At 39.9% G+C, this 20692-nt stretch overlaps 1 protein-coding gene across 16 annotated transcripts in view; it reads right to left on the bottom strand.

Annotated features, from left to right (window-relative positions):
* itpr1b (inositol 1,4,5-trisphosphate receptor, type 1b) overlaps positions 1–20692 on the bottom strand; it is an 83831-nt gene that overhangs the window by 50091 nt on the left and 13048 nt on the right. For 7 of the 16 annotated variants that reach the window (XM_051074628.1, XM_051074627.1, XM_051074633.1 and 4 more), the window contains exons 4-37: positions 19263–19378; positions 19045–19131; positions 18077–18235; positions 16270–16368; positions 16028–16111; positions 15631–15777; positions 15312–15416; positions 14997–15041; positions 14851–14880; positions 14142–14296; positions 10727–10826; positions 10481–10641; positions 10248–10389; positions 10001–10159; positions 9741–9913; positions 9129–9248; positions 8852–9043; positions 8484–8735; positions 8247–8388; positions 8000–8153; positions 7438–7631; positions 7213–7351; positions 7035–7089; positions 6775–6940; positions 6462–6629; positions 6241–6312; positions 6019–6156; positions 5779–5904; positions 5479–5679; positions 5050–5301; positions 3632–3757; positions 3319–3447; positions 2117–2237; positions 1822–2006 (exon numbers count right to left, since the gene is read on the bottom strand). In XM_051074628.1, the coding sequence (XP_050930585.1) occupies positions 1822–2006; positions 2117–2237; positions 3319–3447; positions 3632–3757; positions 5050–5301; positions 5479–5679; positions 5779–5904; positions 6019–6156; positions 6241–6312; positions 6462–6629; positions 6775–6940; positions 7035–7089; positions 7213–7351; positions 7438–7631; positions 8000–8153; positions 8247–8388; positions 8484–8735; positions 8852–9043; positions 9129–9248; positions 9741–9913; positions 10001–10159; positions 10248–10389; positions 10481–10641; positions 10727–10826; positions 14142–14296; positions 14851–14880; positions 14997–15041; positions 15312–15416; positions 15631–15777; positions 16028–16111; positions 16270–16368; positions 18077–18235; positions 19045–19131; positions 19263–19378 (4694 nt within the window). Of the gene's footprint in view, positions 1–1821; positions 2007–2116; positions 2238–2586; positions 2614–3318; positions 3448–3631; positions 3758–5049; positions 5302–5478; positions 5680–5778; positions 5905–6018; positions 6157–6240; positions 6313–6461; positions 6630–6774; positions 6941–7034; positions 7090–7212; positions 7352–7437; positions 7632–7999; positions 8154–8246; positions 8389–8483; positions 8736–8851; positions 9044–9128; positions 9249–9740; positions 9914–10000; positions 10160–10247; positions 10390–10480; positions 10642–10726; positions 10827–14141; positions 14297–14850; positions 14881–14996; positions 15042–15311; positions 15417–15630; positions 15778–16027; positions 16112–16269; positions 16369–18076; positions 18236–19044; positions 19132–19262; positions 19379–20692 lie in introns of all 16 variants that reach the window. The other 9 variants (XM_051074632.1, XM_051074641.1, XM_051074637.1 and 6 more) reach the window with 4 other exon arrangements.

Genomic DNA, 20692 nt, shown 5'->3' with positions numbered 1-20692 from the left:
GTGAACTGTAGAACAAAAGGGTAAAAAAAAAAAGCATGAACATGTGAAATACACAGTACATAATGAATAGACTGAAGCATAGACAGTGAGAAATTCTCTTCGCTCAATAAAGGCAAGAAAAAAATGGGAGGGAAACCATTCTCGTAACAATATTCTCTGTCTTGGAATGGGTTGAAGAATAACCTGAAACAACCTTCGGATAATATTATGACAAAATTCGACTCATTATTGAAAGGAGTTGTTTAAGTAAAAATAGTATTAACATTACAGCCAAACCCCTGGGGTTTCCTGTGTAACTAGAGATAATAGTTTAACTGAATAAATAGGTCAGAAATTTCTCAGACTTCCACTGAAGACTGAGTCATGTGTTACAAGAAAATAGGGTGTAGCTTGGCCTGTTACTAAAAAAAAAGTTATTTTTTCCCCAGGATCCAATCAGGAACCACTTCTATAGTATTTTGCTTGCGACACAGTTACCAAAAGCACTACATCACTCTTGGCATATTACCACTATTTAATGATACTGGTGCAGAGTCTCGACTGACCCATGACAATCACACACGCACCACATTACAGTAGGAAAATTACAGTTGAGATAGAAAGGCAGACTGAGCTTATTCAGATCATTATTTTTCTGCCACTGTATTTCTATCATGCTGGTTGCAGAGTATTTTAAAGTTTTTGGGGGGTTTTTTATTGCTTGATAAATGTGCTGTAGATATAGCTTTTGGGAATGTCAAACTAATTGTTCTCCTTTTCCTGCATTAAAAACTTCAGGGAGGAAGAGGAAATGTACTGCTCTTCTCCTGTTGTCAAAGAGGTGATATATGTGGTTCAAATACACCAGATGGTTACTAGATTAGGTGGAGAACCTTTGGGAGAATTAAATTGCTTTAGAAGCTTTATGTGTGAATGGCCTTAACTAGCGTCATGTTTTCAGAAAACATACTAACTAAAAATGTCTTTATTTGAAATGTCTTTTGAAATTAGCATATGTCGGATCCTGTGTCAGCATGGATTTTATATAAGCTTGGATTTTTGATGGGGTTGAGAAAAAAAATATCCAAGACACCAGATCTGATCTACATAATACAACAAATGATCCACGTGATCTCTCACCAGAATCCGATTTCTTTGCTTCCAGTTACAACATTTTATATTATTTAGCAATATGCTGAGACTGAGGAAAATGTGAGAACAATGCAATTATTCTATGAAGGATTATCCTTCATTTTATTATTATTATTTTGCAATTAAAGTGTCAAAAATCAATATAGTCTATCCAAACAACAGATATCTTTATCCCAATTCAATGACCATCTTACCACTACTGAAAGAACTTGTCCTGTATCACTTTGCCATTAGATGTGTCACTAATGCCCTTTATAAAAGTTTATTATTATATTAAAGATTATTACTTGTTCCTGTATGGTCTAGGCCCGCTCCATATGAAAAGTGCCTTGAGATAACTTCTGTTGTGATTTGGTGCTATATAATTGAACTGAACTGAACTGAATTGAACTGTTCTCCTCCATAACCTGACTTTCTTTCTGCACACAGCTGGCAAGGCATGGATTTCAAGAAAACACATTTCAATCAAACAAGAACATGTTAATTAGCATTTGCAGCTGCTTCAACCATTTAAATTGATTGAACAATCTTTTATTTAACATCTGTTTTTACTTTTTTGTTGTTTTTCTAGTTTTTGGTCATTTCACCTACCAGCTGCACCTACAATTAAAAAAAAAAATCTAATTATTTACGCCAACATTATGAGAATAAAAAATAGGAATAAAAATATAGTAGTGTCTTGCTACCAACCTGCAGCCTCTCAATGATGTTTCTGTAGTCTTTGGAAGTAGTCAGGCCAGAGTCTCTTCTGGAAGTGTTCTTAGCCGAGAGTCTCCAGTTGAGGATGCTCTTTTGCACAACATTATTGGACTTGACGAACAAGTTGTTCACCTGACTGTCCAGGTCAACTGGGATAGCAATGGCTCTGCTTTTAGCTGGGTACAGGTAAGAATATATATAATTTAATGTCTTTGATACATACCACAAAATATGTTTCTGATGTAATGCCAGAGGTTGGTGAGTGTTGGTGAGCCCAGAATCTTACCCACGTCCGAGAGTACTTTAATGCAAGCCTCCACTGAGGCCTTCTGAACAGGGTTCAGCCAGTTACAGTGGTAAACCCTGAACACACCCTGAAGTAGTTGTACAAATACTGGCTGACGAGTCTGTAAGACAGGGAAAAACAAATAAGTAAAAAAAAAAAAAAAGACATTAAGATTAGGTAAAGAGAGGAAAACACATAGATGGATGAATAAGAATTTAACAACCAATGAAGAACTAATGTGTTCCTTCACTAGGTTGAACTCAAAACCTATTTGTACTAAACACCTCTGTGTAAAAATACTATAGCACCTATTGTGGAAGGGTCTACAGCTTCAAGTCAAGTAGACCAGATGTTTATAATCATGTGCACTCCCAACATAACAATCCAAACCAGTGGTTTACACAGATTTCTACCACCATGAAAAAAGAGCAACCTATCAGCTGGCCATAGCCCTAGAGTACAATAAATACCTCAGTTATCTTTCCAAGAATGGCGGCCTGTTACAAGAGAAAGAGGGTCTTGACGTCATCATGTACTGGTAAAGTGTCAGCAAACAGAATTCTTAGAATGTGCACATTATGGTTATAGAAAAAAAATTACCGATTCCTACTGGAGCCACATGACAGAAAACGGTGTTTCGAATGGGCAACTGTCTGTAAAACTACACCACAAAGTTTCTGCACAAGGGATTTGGCAATCTATGTAGGGTAGTGGTCATGATTTATTAGGAAAGTTGAGGGCAACAGGACACCACTACACCAAGGTCTAAGTAACAGAGTGATCACATTGCAACAGTACATCATCTGCACCACATCCCAGCAAAACCTTGAGCAACACACCCACAGATCTGGGAACAGCAGTTTCTGTGCTGACTAAGCTATGAAAATGTGGAAACCCACACAGTGAAGATACATTCAGAGCCTGTTGATAAATAACAGAACTAAAGGTTGGGAAACAGATGTGGGGGAGAGTCACCTTTACTTACATACATATGGCGAGCCATCTATTCAAAGGGAAGAATGTCGTATTTTGTAGTATATGTACATGAGGAGGCTTCCTCTATTTCAAACAACTAAACTTGACCATGCACATGATTCATAGACTTTAAATGGCAGTTGCCAGACTGACTGTAATATGTATTTCAAATGTCCAGATTACTGTCTACAGATTCCATATATTACAGATTACACAGTCCAGATTACCTGCAGGCTTGTGCTCTGGTCAGAGAAAGGAGAGCTGAAGAAACATGTGACAATGCTCATGACTGTCTCTGTTACATAACGCTCAAGCATGGTATCTGCATGCTTCCTGTCACTGGTATTGTTGCACACCTAGGGAAGGGCAGAAAAGATATCAGCATGACGCACGGCCACTGGATCACACTTCCTGTATGTCTGGTGACAGGTAACATACAGTATGTTTGCCGCACGCTGTGTTGATATAATCACCCTAACCCATAGCATAGCATAGCATTCTCCTCCTATTCATCACGCTGTCAGATACACGGTGGCTTACCCTACAAATGTCCACCAGGAAGTTCTCGAACAGCTTCCACATATGGTTGGATGTATAAATCTCCTTCATCTCCACCTCTGTGTCGACATAGCAGTGGTTGAGAAAGTTGATATAGGCAATCTTAACCTGTTAGAGAGAAAACAAACAAACAAACTTGGGCCACATTTATTGTATCAGGGTTAGACTGGAAATCAGTGGACAGACTGTAAACATATCTAGTACACAGCATGCATGCAGCAAAATGTGTCAGTGTTTTAGCAGTGGGGTCAGAACCTCCAAAACTGTAAGATGTGCTGTGAAAATTGATATCTTTTATCTTCATATACTGTTTTCTGGCACACCTGGCTACTTCAAATTGAGACCCCTATTTGTATTCATAAGGTGCAGAAAATGTTTCTCTTTGCAGTTTTGGTGTATGCTGAGTCAGCACCATGATGCAATTTGTGCAGACCTTTGATGGCACATTCATGTTGCTGAATTCCGCTGTGCCGGGACCGTGTGAGTGTATTAAAAGGTGTGACAATATCAAAAACTAAAAATGTGACTATAGATTTTAGATATTCACTGCCAACAGGAGATAGTATTGTCACTGCCAACATTAGATAGTATTGTGGCTTCTGTAGATCTACTTTATAAACGCATGTATCTGCGTATCATCAGTGATAAATTATCATTTGAAACACATACCATTCTACTAAATACTATACTTGGAATGAACACTGTATGGATGGTGCAGTCTTCTTTTAACAGCCTTCATGCATTTAAAGCCCAATCCTGTAAAGTTCATGATTTCTTACAATGTGAAAATGGGTTCATAACGTAACAAGTAAAGCCATTCTGTTATCCATTAAAAAGCTCTTATATATGGACTAACATAGTATTTGCTGAGACACGTCATCTGTGTGTTCTTGTTTCTTAAAAATTTACCAAGCAAGTAATTTTTACTAATTTCATTTTATATATATAGATATTTATCTAATGGATCATTAAGCCTCACCTTATCGGCACAAACCTCTCTATAGAAATGAAAGCTCCATAATCCAAATGAAAATACCATGCATAGAATGCTCTTTTAAATTAGTTTAGATATGCATGTAACACTGTAATGATAAAACAGATAACAGCAGCTGATCATAATATTTCTTTGATCTCCTACAAAAACAAAACAACAAAGTCTGGACCAAAACGTATGGATATAAACACCCTCAAAGTTGAAAGCCTGCACTTTATCCTTATGTTAACTAGTTCATTTCTTCAGTGAAGTTAAGCACACAGGCAAAACAACAAAAACTAAATCTGTGCTACTGGCAAAATACATACAGACTACATTGTTTGTTTCAGTGCACAAAAAATTTGAATATATCTACATTAAGACAATATATATTCACTTTTTAAAAAACAAAACTCATGATTCATACCTCAGGGATGCAGTCTTCATGGGTGACAACCCGCACAATATCATCTAAGGGCAGCAGGGAGTTACACTTGATCTCAGTGTACACGTTCTTGCCCTCAGTGCAGACAGCCAGCAGCTCCACCAGGTGGATGTGGTACATCAGAGGGCTGTTTTCGTCCATGCGGTCCCGCTCTGAACGCATCATTTGGACTAGTGTTTGAAAGGAGGCACGATCGTTGTAGAAGACCAGAACATCTTCACCTGAGTTCACCAGCTGTGTGAAGACATTACAGCACCAAGACATCTAGTTAATATAACAGCAAATCAAATTCGCCAGTATCTTTCCTTTTCCTTATCTTTCCTCTTTTTCTACTTTAATTGAATGAATCTGCAGCTGGTATTACCAGCAATACTAACTTTTTTCTGATGGCATAAAATTCACATTACAGACCTCAGCCATGACAATATCCTGACATTTCTTGATGAACTTGTTCTCGGCCTTCACTATGGTCTGCAGGAACTTCAGATACTGGACATGACGGCCATGAGTCTCAGTGCAGTGGACAAAGTGTTGAACCACACGCTCATTGATCTCACTGCACAGCTGGAAGTTATTCATGAAGATGTGCTGCATTGTGACTGCCTCTAAGATCTGAGAAAGTTGGGAAAAGAGAGGACAAAAAGGACAGTCCGTTAAAAACAACAAAAATAACAACAGAACAATTCCTCGGAGTAACCCTGCACCACTCACCCCTGGGTTAAGAAACAAGTTGATATGCTTGTGAAGAAGAGCCTGGTTCTGCTGATTCCCTGCGCAGAAATTCTGCAGAAACTCGTGAGCCAGTTTCATGATCTCCTGCATTCTGACATCCTCACCCTAATGCAGATGACACAGAGTCAAGCCTCTTTAAAATTTAGATCACACTAATGAGAAACTGAAAACATGTAAACGATTTAGCATGTGATGCTGTATTTGGTTCCAGTGTTGCACCTTCTCATAGGGGATCTGCAGGAGCTCAAGCACCACACAGTGAGCTCCCATGTTCCTCAGCAGCCTCTGCTGCTGTTTCTTACTCTTCTTCCCTGAGCTCCCCTCCTGGACACACAGCTTACTGAGGCGCAGCAGGATCTGAAAACAAACAGAAGGATGATTTTAATTACAGAAAACAGGGCACAAACGTTTTCAAAACGATTAATGTACAAAGGATCATACCTCTTTTACAACCCTGTAGTTGTAACTGCTGGTACTTTCTGTCTTCTTTTTGTCTGAACCAAGTGAGTCTCCCTGCAAAGCAAGAAACAATGAGGAGAAGAAGTCCTTAAAGTTTTATAGTACTACTCCACTATGATTCATATTATATTTATTAGCCTTTAAATTAATTAGTTGATCAGTTTACCAAATCTTTCATGTCTTCAGGTTATTGCACACTGTACCTTCTTTTTGTTGTCAGACTCTGAAGGTCCATCTCCGTCCATCCCATCCTCTCCTTGCCTTTTGTACACCCACAGTTCAGACTTCTCCACAATAGACCGTAGCTGGTCCAGATCTGACTTGATCTGTTTGTAGTTATCCACATCCTGACTTGTAACCAGCAGCTGGACCTTAAATGTAGTGAAGGGAGATATGTACAAACTTAAACTTCACATCATTAATCCTTAATTTCAAGGTTTCTAGTAGTGCACTAAAATACATACATGTGCATGGTCATATAATTAAATTAGAGTGTTAAAGAGTGGTAGGGCTTACTTGTTTGAAGGCCATGAGGACCTCCTGCCTCTGGCTGAAGTGTCTAAAGAGCAGGTGAAGCGCTCCAGACACCAGAGGAGGGTAGTCATGCATGGTCAGGTGCAGCAGGACTCTTAGGAAGGTACGGCCGCCATGGTCATCCAGGTCTAGTGGAGTGTTCTCCTCACTATGAAGACAGTGGAACAAAAATTACATTAACTTTTATCTTCATTCATCTCACTTCAAAAACGTTTTGGAAGGAATGGCATACTATGGATTACCTTCCTCCAAAGATCCCCTCCGCCTGTTCCTCGATGTTCTCAAAGTCAAGATTTCCTAAAGTTAGTCAAAACAATTTCAAAAATAAATACTTCAAATCAATGTGAGTATTCATATGGGACAAAATAGTAAGCTACAATACTTTTTACATTGTCATCATTAAATCATGTGGTTTCATACCTGGCATCTGACCTGTGACATTATTGATTCCGTTCTGAGTGGCAATGTTGTCTCCTTGTGGATTGTTCTCATCAAACTCACGTTTGAAAATACAGAGCAGGCAGGAGATCCTGTAGTCAAGCCTCACATTCAAAATAAACTGAGGGATAAGAGAGATATGTTACAACACATAGAAAAGGCCAAAGTGTTTGGGTTCAAGGAATAACCAGTGTTACCGAGCCCTACCTGCAGAATCTCAATGATCTTGAGTTTAGTGTCCATGACCATGATGTCTTCTCTCTCTGGTTCAGTCTGTGTTTTGACCACATCTCCCTCAGGCTGATGAGTTGGTGTGGTGGGCAACAAACCACCTCCTCGCAGTACTACCTGGGTCATCAGTTCCCCCACTCCATGAATGGACTTCATCACATTGCTGCCAGCTGCAGAACATAAACAGAGGAGTAAGTTAAATTCATAGAAATGGTGAATGTTTGGAATGGTCTTACTTGTTATTACAAAGCTTCTAAAACTTTACAATTCATAATTAAGAACATATACATGGTTTCTCAGTGTCAGTTTCTTGGCATTATGCTTTTTAATACACATCCTTGAATATTTAGCTGTGATGTAGTCACAGCTATGTAGTGTTGCCTTTCTTGCAGGCACTCTAACTCTACATAGCTGTGAAAATGGGAGGTTAACTAGTTGAATTAATCAGTCCTTCAATAATGTGTTCCTGCAAGAAAGTTAAGACTAAGGGAAGAAAGAGACAGCAGAGCTAGTTCAGCCTATAGAGATGGATGTTTACCTTTGTTTTCCTCTCCCTTCTCCATCTTGTTGATGGGATATATGGTACTGACATGTACGCAGTCTAAAATGTTCAGTAGGATCTTTGTCAGTCGGAGCAGGTCACTAAAGTTGTAGAAACCGAAGTATATGAGGTTCCTTGCCAGGTTCACTACCTACAAACAAAGAGATTTCAGAACCATCATTTAGAATTGAATTGAACCAATGTGACTATTCGTCTGTTCATAGCATCCACAAAGACACAGTACCTCAAAGGTAAGCTTGTTTTTCTCCTTGTCAGAGAAGGGAATGTTCTGCGACACCACCTCCCTGAGGTAGTTCTCCACAAAATCCATTGTGAGGCAGAACCGCTCTTTGATCTCATCTCTGGTGGTTCCATCGTTGTCATAGCTGGATAATTAGAGGAGAATCGCATCTAAGATATGCACTGACATCTCAAGAATGGAAATACATGTCAATCAAATGTATTCCTGAGATGGACTCACTCATCAATAGCGATCTTAGAAGGAATCTCAGACCAAAGACGAGCGTATTTGACAGGTGTAACCTGCTCCTGAGGGTCACGGTCAACATGCATGTGCAGCATCAGGCGGCAGAAAGAGGCCCGCAAGTCATAGGGCAGGTCCTCATCAGACATACAGCGCAGGATTAGGTCCACATCGAGCTGACCAGAGATCTTGTTGATGGCCAGGTACTGACGGTCCAGGCACATTCGGGCAAAGAGGTTCAGCTGGCACCTGAAAGAAAATGTGAGTTTGACCAACATCCCCTTCAAACTAATATTAAAATCAGTTTGATATGATTTTACAACAGCGCAAATGTATTCATATGTGTATAACTACAGACATCTCACCTGTAGTAGCTGACCACCTCCTGGTCCTCCTTCTGGCCCTCTTTTGCATCCTGGGCCAACTCCCTAATGCTCTTACTCCGAATTTCCTTACAATTGTCTTTCCAAAACAACCACACCTCCTCCTCATCCTCTGCCTCTACTGGGTTCTCCCCATTTGTTGTTGTCTCGATCTCAAACCTCGACAGGACCAGTCTGGTGAACAGCAAAAAAGTTAATCCAGGATTCTCATTTCATCTTTAACGAAACTTCTAATGGTTAAGAAAAATGAGGAGCTCACTTGGTTTCAATGAGGATGTCAGCATTGGTAGGGTCCAGCACTGCATTGCAGATTAGCTCCTGTGTTACAGGGATGGACTTATTCATGGACACGCAGAGATCTGACAGGTAGTCCAGAAACCTGGAAACAGATCACAAAGCATGGAATATTTTTCATGAAAACTATAATGGGGACAAGAGTTAAGAGATATTCATGGCCAGTTTTACATTACAGTATAGTCTAAAGTCAAGAGGTAAAGTAAGTAAAATTAAAGAAGAACATTAAAATACTGAGATCCATTCCATTCCATCTCAGCACTGTAAGAGTTCAAACTGTGAAAGCATCCTTTATTCAACATCCTGGATCAGCCTGATTCACATATCATTAAAACATTTGACAGGGCTTGAACACAGCAGAAACACTCACTAACTGTCAGCAAATTACCTGCCGTGCCAAGGTCATGCACAAGCACTAACACTCATACCACCCTGCACAAATTTGAATACATTTACATAGATTTAAATTCCTTAGGAGCTGTTATACAAACAATTCCGACCAAAACTGGCCATAGCCTTGCTTCTATGTCAGTTTTAATGATACCAGCAAGGGCTTGTCCCTTCCTGTGAACCTCACCTTGGTTCCCGATTCTTCCTCACTAGAGTGACAAATGTGTCTATCTCAGCAGCAGTGATATGTTTCTCCAATAGCTTCCGGTTGTTGTGGAGCAGAGCTGTTATTGTGTCTTCTGCTAACACATCATATCCTATCTGCTTCTGCATGAAGCGAAATTGTTTGGCTATGTATTCCTGTAAAGACGAGGAAAGATGAAATTGTTACTACAAAGAAAAACTCATAGTATCAGGAATCAGAGTGGCGATGTTGTGTCCGCCCACCTGGTTCTTCCTGTAATCCTGCTGGGAATGGCGTAACACTCTGTAGCAAAGCCTGCAAATATGTCTAAAAGGAGCGTGCCGCTGGTCTCCAAGTTCTTCCAATCGGAGCATGGGACCATCACCACTATCTGTGAAAGGTGCCTGGAGAAGTTTGAAAATCTGAAATGGAGAGGAAGAGTTTTTATTCCCAAAAATGTAGACACAGAACCTTGCAATGCAATTACAGTCTTTAAGGTTTAAGACCAACCTGTTTAAGGATATTCTGCTCTCTCATGAGTTTCTGTCTTTCTCTGTTGGGTTTGTTAACCATGATCTCCAAAACATCCTGCCCACTGTTGGGGATGTCCACCACGAAGAAAACTAGATCTTCAAGAAGCTTGGTCACAAACCTGGAGAGCGTACAGGTTGAAACATATTCGGTAAAAGATTACAGGGCACTTCAAAAACAGAATTTCATGGAGAAATTCAGTAGCTACCTACCTCCTTTCATTTTGTGTTATGGTACCCTTTTCCAGCTTGCCAGCAATAGATGCTAACACTTTACTTGCATCATTAGCAAAGTCTAAATCACGCACTTCTGCTGGCGGAACTGGTACAATGGCGAAAGCTTCCTTGTCTTCTTTTACTGCTGATGTTCCAATCTGGAAAAATCAATTGTTTTTTGTAAACCTGTTCAGAAAACCTCAACAGTGCTATACATCTTTGAATGAGTCAATCGCTACTCACCCGTAACATAACAGGCTTCTCCTCCTCTTTGTCAATGGGGTTGTTGGTGCTGTGGACCCAAGTGTTGGTACACAAGTGTCTTAGCCTCACATAGGAACTCCTAGAAGTAACAGAGAAAAGTGTTTGAGAGGAAGAAGCAATAAATCAAGCTACAATGCACAGGACCAGAGTCATAGTGCTGTACAAATATGAGTGGCGGTCAACAGCCACTAGTTCTATCAGAGACTTTTTTTGACATGAAATTACTTTGGACTTTTAACTACTGGTCATTGCCCAGAATCTACATCATCTCTTTACTGAGATACTTCATTTTTTCATAACTTTCCATGTCCTATCAGTTCATTGTTTTAGCAACATCTGCAAATGTGTTTGTGAGAACTACTCAGAGAACAGTTAATGTTCAGATGAACCCTTTTCATTTTCACTCAATGAGCTTTCCTCTTGAGTCACGCTCAGGCTAACTTGGGTCAACTTTAGTACAAAACATATCCCAAAATCAGTTGGGCCAATCACCAAGACACTGGAATAGCAAATAAATGTTCCCAGGGGAATAAAACCCTTTCATTTTAATGATCCTATGGCCTTTACTCTGTCGTGTCACACCTTTAGAACAAACTAATGTGCATAAAAAGTTTAACTAGAAGTATCAGAGGAAAGAAGAAAACTTGTAGTCTGAAGATTTTCAGTCATCTAGGTCATGATTATCCAATAATCTGACTTAGACGTAGATACCTGAGACATTTTGCCTCTTATCCAAGAGGCTTCAGTTCATCAGCTCTGCCTGACTGGTGGGAAGACCCCAGTATTTAATCTCTGTATGGATCATTATCAAAGCCAGAGATGTCACTTGGTTTGTCAGTACTCCTGGCTGTTCTGTTGAGACAACAGTCATTACAATCGCAGGAGTCTTCTGAGGCCAACTGGAAACAACCTGTCATGCTGAGCATGCCTCAACATAGGAGGACCAACTCCTCAAGTCAAGACACAGCAATTTATGTGCACCTGAAGGAGAAGGGACACTCCTTTGAGGATAACATGTGATGTGAAAGAGGAATTTTCTCCCCCTCTCACCATTTTGTGTGTTTACTGTGACATATTTAAGGGCAAAATGCAAAAACATAATTTCATATTGTTGCTTTGTTAAAATATCCATTGAGATGATATTATTTGTTTAGAGCTCAGGTAGCAGTACATTGATATTACCACTGTCACTATCAGTACTTACCTGTGTGTGTGTGTGTGTGAGTGTCAAAGGTCAGTAGCTTCAAATCAGGAATGAGAGTACCACAAAGACTTACAATAAAAGTTGCTTGAAACATGATGTCTACTTGATTACTATTTGTCTCCACCTAGTGGTTTTATCAGACTTACTAGTAACCAGCCTCATAACCTTCACATGATTTGCTGTATTTTCAACACAAGTACTATAACTAGAACATAATGAAAATTCAATTAACAGACATGAGAGTGACAGAGAACTATGACACAGTCCAACACTCTATCATTTTCTATAGCCTCATAAATGATGATAAATCAACACCTCTCTGAAACAGTGTCAGCAAAAATGGAAGATTATGCACATCATAAAGACAGGATTTATTGCACGTTGTATTGTGATACAGAATAAAGTGGTAAATCAGTTTATCAGTGTATAGTAGTAAATAAGTTTCATTCCTTGCTACTCAGAACTAACAAGTGAGCAAGGTTTGTAAATAAAACTGAGTGGGGAAGAAACAGCTTACGATAGCTGTCCTTAGCCAAGTGTGTGACATGAATACAGCTTAGCCAGTCGTGACCTGAACAGCATCATCTCCTCTCCATTAAGCACTAAACCTTTACACATAGTACAGTCCGAGCCAACTACGTCCTTCATTCTCAAAGCATCAGGCCTGCTCCACGTGTGTGAGTAGGTGTGTGTACTGTTGATTGTCAGGCCTTCAGCACAGACATCTGGCAGTAGCCATATTCTTGGCAGGCAGTACTTAACCGCCCACTAAAGCTAACAAGCTTACCTTTGTGTACCGGTTTTCCCAGGTATTAATTAGTCCCCTGGCTAAAGTCTGAGGGTTATTTCAGGTAGGAATGGGAGGTGCTAGCAGCAGTAGACTGCTGTATATGATAGGTGGTATATTGACACACACCTGACAACATGACACAATAGAGGCTTTAACAAAGGGTGGAAAGATTCTGTTCTTATCTGATGTGCAGTGACATGGACACATGTGCTATTGTAATTTTAGAACTATACATTCCCTCTCACACAATCCCATCAATAAGAATAAAGGGACAAACCAGCGGCACAGTGCACCTGAAAATATACAGAAGGTACAAGGTTCAGCCAACACATCATGACAAAGAAATGTTCTAACTATCTGCAAGTACAAGAAATGCCACATAATATTTAAGTAGTATGAGTAACAAGCAGACATCCTGCTGAAGCACCTGCCAAATGACGTGTGAAGGCATATGTATTGTTTAAAACAACATCTGTTTTTTGTGGTTTTAGCTCAGACGCATATCAAGGATTTTCTACCCATGTCTCCTTACTACAATGGTTTCCTGTTTCATACCATGCAGGGACTTTCCTTCCTCTTCCTGGTTAGTGACTGTACCATCTAAAGGTGACCAGTACACTGAATTTCACACACAGAGGGTTTGAGTGTTACATGAATAAGTGAAAGGACAAGACAATCTAACTTTCTACATTTCACCTGTCCACAATATCTTGAGTTTTGAATCGACCCTAAACAATGTCTCACCTGAATGTCCAGTCAACAAGTGACCAGAACAAAAAGCTGTGAACCAAGACTTAAGAGATCATACAAAACAAAAAAAGTTTGTCCATAGTTGCAAAACTGAACAAGAGCTTTTGTCATTTCAGAAAATCCCTACCTGCTGATGTTCCAAATTCCCCTTCAACTCTATACATGAGTCAAATGTTAACTGCTGCCACTGTTAGATTTGTGGTAGTCTTGACATCACTGTGGTCTTTCTGATTAGACAACGTGGCACTGAGATATTTGTCATTCGACCTATTTCTCCTCATATTTTCCAACATCCTTCATGTTTTTTTTCCATTAAAGAGCAAAAACAAGTTTCCCCTTGAGGGGTCTCTGCCACTGCCTTTGCCTTTGATATTTTATTATCACTTTCTTCTTCTCTCAAACATGTTTGCACGCTAATGCTTCAAGTGTTTAACAGTCTTCAGCGTTTTACATACAAAAACCTCCATGTGCAGTTGTAGGTAGAATAACGAAGACTGTCAATGTTTGTTAATGTTAATCATTAAATGCCCTTATGTCACATTCTTCTTCTGTGATATCTGAATATTATGTGAAATTTGATAAATTCAGCAGCTCTAAAGGAACTGATTCTGGTGTGTGTGTATGTGAGGTTGTGTTTACATTTATTATACCTGGGCACCATGGAGTCACCGCCTCTCAGCGTGGTAGGATCCAGCTCAAAGATGGAGGAGATATCCATGCCATCAGGAACTGGCACCAGAGTGTACATGATTTTCTCCTGGGGAGCTCGCAAACGACCCCGCAACGCTTCATTATCTGCATCCAGCTACAGCAAGAAAACATGCAGTGAGAAAGCTGAAAGCACTAGCTACAAAAAGTGAAGTCTATGAATGAACTGAGACCACTGACAGAATACATTATTGTTCCTCAACCACGATGAGGCAGAGGAGTATATGCTGCTAGGCCCAACTGAAAGCTGATATCACTTATTAGTTCTTACTCCTGACTCAAGGTGTACAAATCAGCTTCAGTCATTACTACAGATTGTTGGGCATTCTTAGCACATAGTTGAGAACAAGTGCACACAACAGCTCTGACAAGGTCAGTGTTGGTTAGTACAACACTGCCACCCAATGGTGATTTACAGTGAGACATGCATCCGCTGAGATGATGGCATGGTAGCACTCTGTAATCTACTGCTACTTAAGATAAAGGCACACGCAACCTAAATGAAAGTTTGTTGGGTTACTGATGATTAAAGACGCCAAAAGATAAACTGAATGACAAAGCAGCAAAGACAACATGACATATGTGCAGACATAACAATGACAGTTGTTTGTGCTAGTTTGCTGCAGCCAAATAAAGATTATATGACAGTACCTGGAAATTAAAAGGTGTAAAGTCCACCACCTAGAGCAGAAAGCAAAGATCCACCGCAAAAATTGAACGGATTAGATCGATAGCCATGGGGCAACCAGTGTGACGTTGCTAAGCACTTAGATGGAGAGGAGATCTGGTGGACTTACCGAGGACCGCTGCTCAGCATTCTCCTCCTCAAAGTCTGGGTTCACCTGGGAAACACACCAACATGTCAAATATCCTCCCCAGAATCATTAATTTCAGATTCTGGTCCCTGCTCTGTGCATATAACAGCCATGTCTTTCTGCTGTCTGGCTCTGTCAGAGTATTTTGCTGATTTAAACTAAAATTCATGCTGCCAAGTCACATTCATATGAAAGCACATGGACAGTATGCATGGGTAAGGCATTATCAATATCAGACAAGAAGGTAAAAGGTAAAGAAGAAGGTAAAGACAAGAAAGTAAGGAAGTTGACACACACCTCACCCACCTCAGCAGCCAAATAACACCCTGTGGCCAAGTGTTTAAACCTGAACAGGCTGTTCCAGTAGCCTGCACCTCCCCTACATGGGTCATGGTGGACCACCTGGTAATGGCAGAAAACATGGAAAAGAAGGTGCAAATACATCTTATGCCAAATAAATTGTGTTATCTTAGTGTGATAATTTCTATTGCACTAAAGCCATATAAACCACATGTTGCTTTCTGTCCTCCATGGTTGGGTCACTTGCATTAACTACAAGCACAATGACAAACTCGAAAACATAATAACGTTCGTTTGGAGAACATGATGTGCTAACCTCTACTTCCCACAGCGCTTTGCTGCTGGTGGCAGAAGTGGCTGACTGCCGGCCAGTGGTTCTGAGAAAGACATACTGCTTCTTCCTGTGATCGTCACATGTGAGGAACTTCTCTTGCTCTGCGTGGAACAACCGCACCACATCACCCTGCAATTACATACAAATACATACATATAAAAGTTGAATTTTTCACTCATGTCAATATTTTGTAGTAGTTTTTTCTCACCATTGATTGGTTTTCCTGTCTCACAAATTCTGTTTCAAAAGTTTGATTTTTTTGTACCATGTATAATGTGTTGTAATATGTCTGTGTAGCCAGTTAATTAAGGTACATGTAAATATTTGTGAAAACTGCTGATTATAAATTGAAGTCATATAAAAATATGAGGGTACCTACCCCTTTAAGTATTGTTTCCTTGTTGTCACTCCATTTCATGAACAGAACAACTTTCCAACTTGTGTTGCAGTTTACAGAATTAACCTGATAGGCAGAGGAAAGAAATATGTGGGAAAAAAAACTGAGAAATTTAAAGGTTAAGACGAGTAACTTCCTCTTGGATTTTAACGTCCATGTCAATAATGCAGGCTTTTAACCATTATTTGCCGTACAGCCCCATAAGCCGGCAAATGTTCATGTACCTCATTGCATCCTGGATTGTCAACTAGCTGGTGGCTGCTGGCATGTAGAGGCTGTCCCGCATTCACAGGGTTAAGAACCACTTTATCTCCTATCACCACCTGCAGGAGCAATAAACATAAACACAACATAATGCATTCACAGAGCATTTAGTTTAGATAAATTAAATAGAATCAAAATGAATCTGAATCTATTATTAGACAAAAGCGATACATTAGTGCAGCACCAACAGTCTTTTTAATTAACATTAATTAACACAGACAGAGACTCATCCGGTGAGGGGCAATAGAAAATGAAACAAGATGAAATACTACTGCTCTAAAGAGCCACTGTGTGGGATTGAGTGCTCAGTTTAAGTTCCAAACCATAAGTATGTCACTTCCCAAGATATCAGCCATCATTCTTCAACACTGCTATTCTCTCTACTCACAAGGCGAACATAACATGTAGGTAAGGGGTACATTAGATCATGCTACTCTCCAGACAAACACTAGGGGGAGTAAAGGACCATACTGTGTGTGTGTGTGACAGAACTGGATCAGATAGAATCATTAAGGTGTTGCCCTGACCTTGTGCATGCACAAAGAACCACAAACCACAAAGAAATATGTGCAAGCCAAAGCTGCAAGTGTCAATAAAAACAATTTTGGTTGAACCGCTAATTTCTGTGTTTGTTTGCAGCACTGGGTGCACAGAGTTTTAAGTTGAACTCTACGAAAGATACAAGTATCCAAGCAAGACTTTTAGATATGAGAAGCAGTTTGGAGTTAAGTTTCACACTGATTTTAATGTATGTGTGAAGCAACAAAAAACAACTTCTACTCAGTGTAATTATTCCAGTTTAGTAGCAATGGACATTTGGACCTTGAGGTAAAATCTTCATGTTTTCACAGAATCACTACACCGCCTGTAGCTTCCTCTGCCATTGCCCTTGACCCAGACACTGGCGTCAGAAGTAGAGTCAGTCACTGAGCTCTGCACTGGGGCTGTTCCCTCGTTCCTACAACTGCCGCTTAAGATGGATCGGACACAAAATTTCCCATGGCGATTAATAAAGTACAGCTTAATTAGTCACTTAGCCAACTTAACTCTGCCAACTTCCATCAGCCACTAGCAGAAACTGTAGCATGATCAGCAGAGGTTATGTCCAAGAGGTATGTGCTATGCTATGTGCTCAGCACAACAGATACTGTCTTCCACCAATTGTTGGGAGTTTCCCATAACTATAAATCATGGGAGGTGTAGATAACCAATCACACTTGGAGTGACTGTGCCAGGGAATTTTTGGACATTTGTGTTATTTTTTCAGGAAATAATGTGTAAATCTTGAAGGAAAAAAAATCTCATTTATGGTGTTGCGATCTAGGAGTTTTTTACAGTTTGATGCAGATCCAGATAATAATCCAGACCTGGTGGAAGAAAATGCAAAACAGACGTGCAGGGTTGTTTGGCCTTGGCGGAGGTATGCGCTCTACTGAGTGCCATTCTAGCTGACATGGAAATTGCACTGTACCTTATCTAGCTACCAAAAACAACTGAAAAACATGTGAAAAGACTGATAACTATGAGTTCGAAAGCAAAGGTTTCCTGATGGGAAATTGAGCATTACTATGCCAAAGGAAGGGCAAACTGTAGCATGAACTGGTGCTGATTTGTCTTTTACTTTTAATTTTCCCAGTCTTATAAAACCAAGGTACATGCCAGTCCATGTGACTTCTGTTTTGAAACCCTGTGAAAAGTCTAAAAATACATCCTTAATGTCTCCTGCTGAGCACAATTAACTTGAATCCCACACCCCGCTCTACCCACACTGTCTCCCAGGGATCGCAGCTTGTAGAAGGGCTGGATGTAGAACCAGGATCCCTCGTTTCCCGCTGAGTCCAGAGTCACTCTCATGGCATTCTTCTCCAACAGTGCAGGTAGGCGCTTGTTCACTGTCAGGTATTTATTGCTTTTCAAGTGCAGCAGCTGTTGGCAACACAAGAAACTGAGTTACATTGTTAAGAGTTACATAGCTAGCTCAATGGCATAATGCAGACAGTGGAAACAATTACAGAGGTTGGGACAGGTAAAGATAGAAATATGTCACAGACTGGCACAGCAGGACCCAAGGGAACACTTCACTGAATATACGCACCCCTGGAACAGTTTGGTATCTTTATGTCTTTAATCAACAGGCCTGCCTAAAATAATATATTACCAACCTGCCTGTAATCTACAGACTTTTGAGGCCCACTGACTTAACTAAATGCTCATTTTCATCCTACAGCATGATACAGTACATAGTGTTAGAACCAATGGGCTTTCACAGCAGAGTAGAAGACTGGATGAAGCTTGTACAGTATGTTACAAACTAAGACGGCCTTTGGAAGGACATTTTCTTAAATATATGTTTAAAATTGCTGTCTACAGTAAGCCAGGAATGAATTAGTCTCCACTTTATTACTGGAGTGACAGACCATTGCAACTAGGACATTCTCCAAGGTACATGCCATCTTCCTGTGGCAAATCGCATGGCAGGAATGCATGACCATTTTTAGTTTTATTTTATCTCATACCTGAGTGCAAACCATTCCTAAGCCATGAGCAAAACAAGATAAGACTTTACAACACATAACCTCATAGCACACCTTTGTGCAGTAGCAATTATTTAAAACAGACTGATTAAAAGGGAATTACAGTTCATATTATGAAGCACACAGTGTCATACATGGTGTTAGATACCGCAACAGTTCTGTCAGCCACAGCACTTTATCTCATTGGTTCCCTTAACGCACCTGAATGACATTTCCATACTGGATGACTGTTCCCAGCAGCTTGCGGTTTTCAGACTCATTCTGCTTCTTCTCCAGGTCAGCAGCATGCTAAAACAGAACAGGGCACAGAAATGCTCAAGAAAACATAATAGTCTTTCAACAGTGTGCATTTTTCAAACGAGTTTTCTTCACAACACTACAGAATTTAACATTTCTGGAGAACGTGATGTCAGTCTTACATGGAGTTTGTTAAGGAGGACTGTGTCAGTGGTGCTGTTGCCTCCAGGTTTTGCCGCCTTCCAGAACTGTTTCTGTGCTGAGTATCTGTTCATAGGACACAGTTTGAAAAGGCAGTCTGGGAAAAGGACACAAGAAGAGAAACGTGAAAAGCCAAACCTCATCATATATTATTAATGTTTCCCTCTACTGATCACCTGCCTGCTAGACCCAATCTTAGGAGAGATGCAACTCAAAAGACCAATGCCAAGGAGAAGTTTTCCTCACACTTTATTAACCCACACCACTAACATCATCTCAGCTGTCACAAAATGACAGTAACTTAACTGTAATTTTTATAAGAGTAAAACTGTAATTCTCTTTTAATCAGTCACATTTTAAAAAAATATGATTTTGACTATTTTGTAGAAAAACTTTTTTTATGAGAAAAACAAAACCTAAGGCTTAAGGCAATACAAAAAATATTTGATTTTCAGTATAATGGTACTTGACCTACAACTCCTTGGGTTCTACAAGAAAAACTCCAGTTTCATATCAACTAGGGGTGTAACGATTCTGAAAGCAAGACTGAAACCACAATAGAAATGTCCACAAAACTGTGTCATAATAACAGAAGATGGAACTCTGACATTGCTGCCATCACTGCAGGTGGAGCCTGTTGAGCTATCATTACTTATTACTGATTACTGACTAATTACTGATGTGACAAAACTCATTTTTCATTGCACAACTAACACTAGAACATATGTAATTCCTGAAATTGTGATTTTATTTAAAGTTAGGGTAAGCTGCATATCTTGGAAATATTGCACATTACACCTATTTTATTGTCTTACAGCTGCATGTGTTATGTGACTATTGGTCCCATCAAGATTGAGGGATCACTTCTGCAGTAAGTTAGGCTGGTTTTAGAGATTGCAGACCCCTGGGTACTTTCAAATCAGCAGTTTGGTAACATTTTAGTTAACCCCACAAGCCCTTACCCCCCAAAAACATAAAAAAGAAATCAAGTATGAACCAAACCATGGCTCAAAGATTGAAGTCAGAACCAAACTATAGATTTGGAAAATCCCTTACACCCCTAGTATCAGAATTACACATGGTACACATCTGGTGGCAGCAGTGTCTGAGATCACTGAGGCTAGAATACCAAACAAGCAGAGCAGGCAGCTGTCCTCCAGGTACACCAGAGGCCCCTTACAGCCAGCAGGGCCACCTTGCAGTTAAATTTGCATTGTTACAAACTTTTTAATAACAGACAGTCAGTTAGTGGATAAGAGACATTCAGTCTTCCTGCTTTATTTGCTCAGCTATCCAGCAAAAATATACTTAAAAATAAAAATAAAAATAATAATAATAATAATATTTGCCAGAAAGGCTTATAAGTACACACACATTCTCTTGTGTGGAATCTGTACTACTAGAAATCACT

Source organism: Lates calcarifer, linkage group LG12 (genome assembly GCF_001640805.2).
Source record: "Lates calcarifer isolate ASB-BC8 linkage group LG12, TLL_Latcal_v3, whole genome shotgun sequence".
In the NCBI taxonomy this organism is placed as follows: Eukaryota; Metazoa; Chordata; class Actinopteri; family Centropomidae; genus Lates; species Lates calcarifer.
The sequence above is the reverse complement of the archived record's forward strand: the minus strand, read 5'-3'. Positions and strand labels throughout refer to the sequence as shown.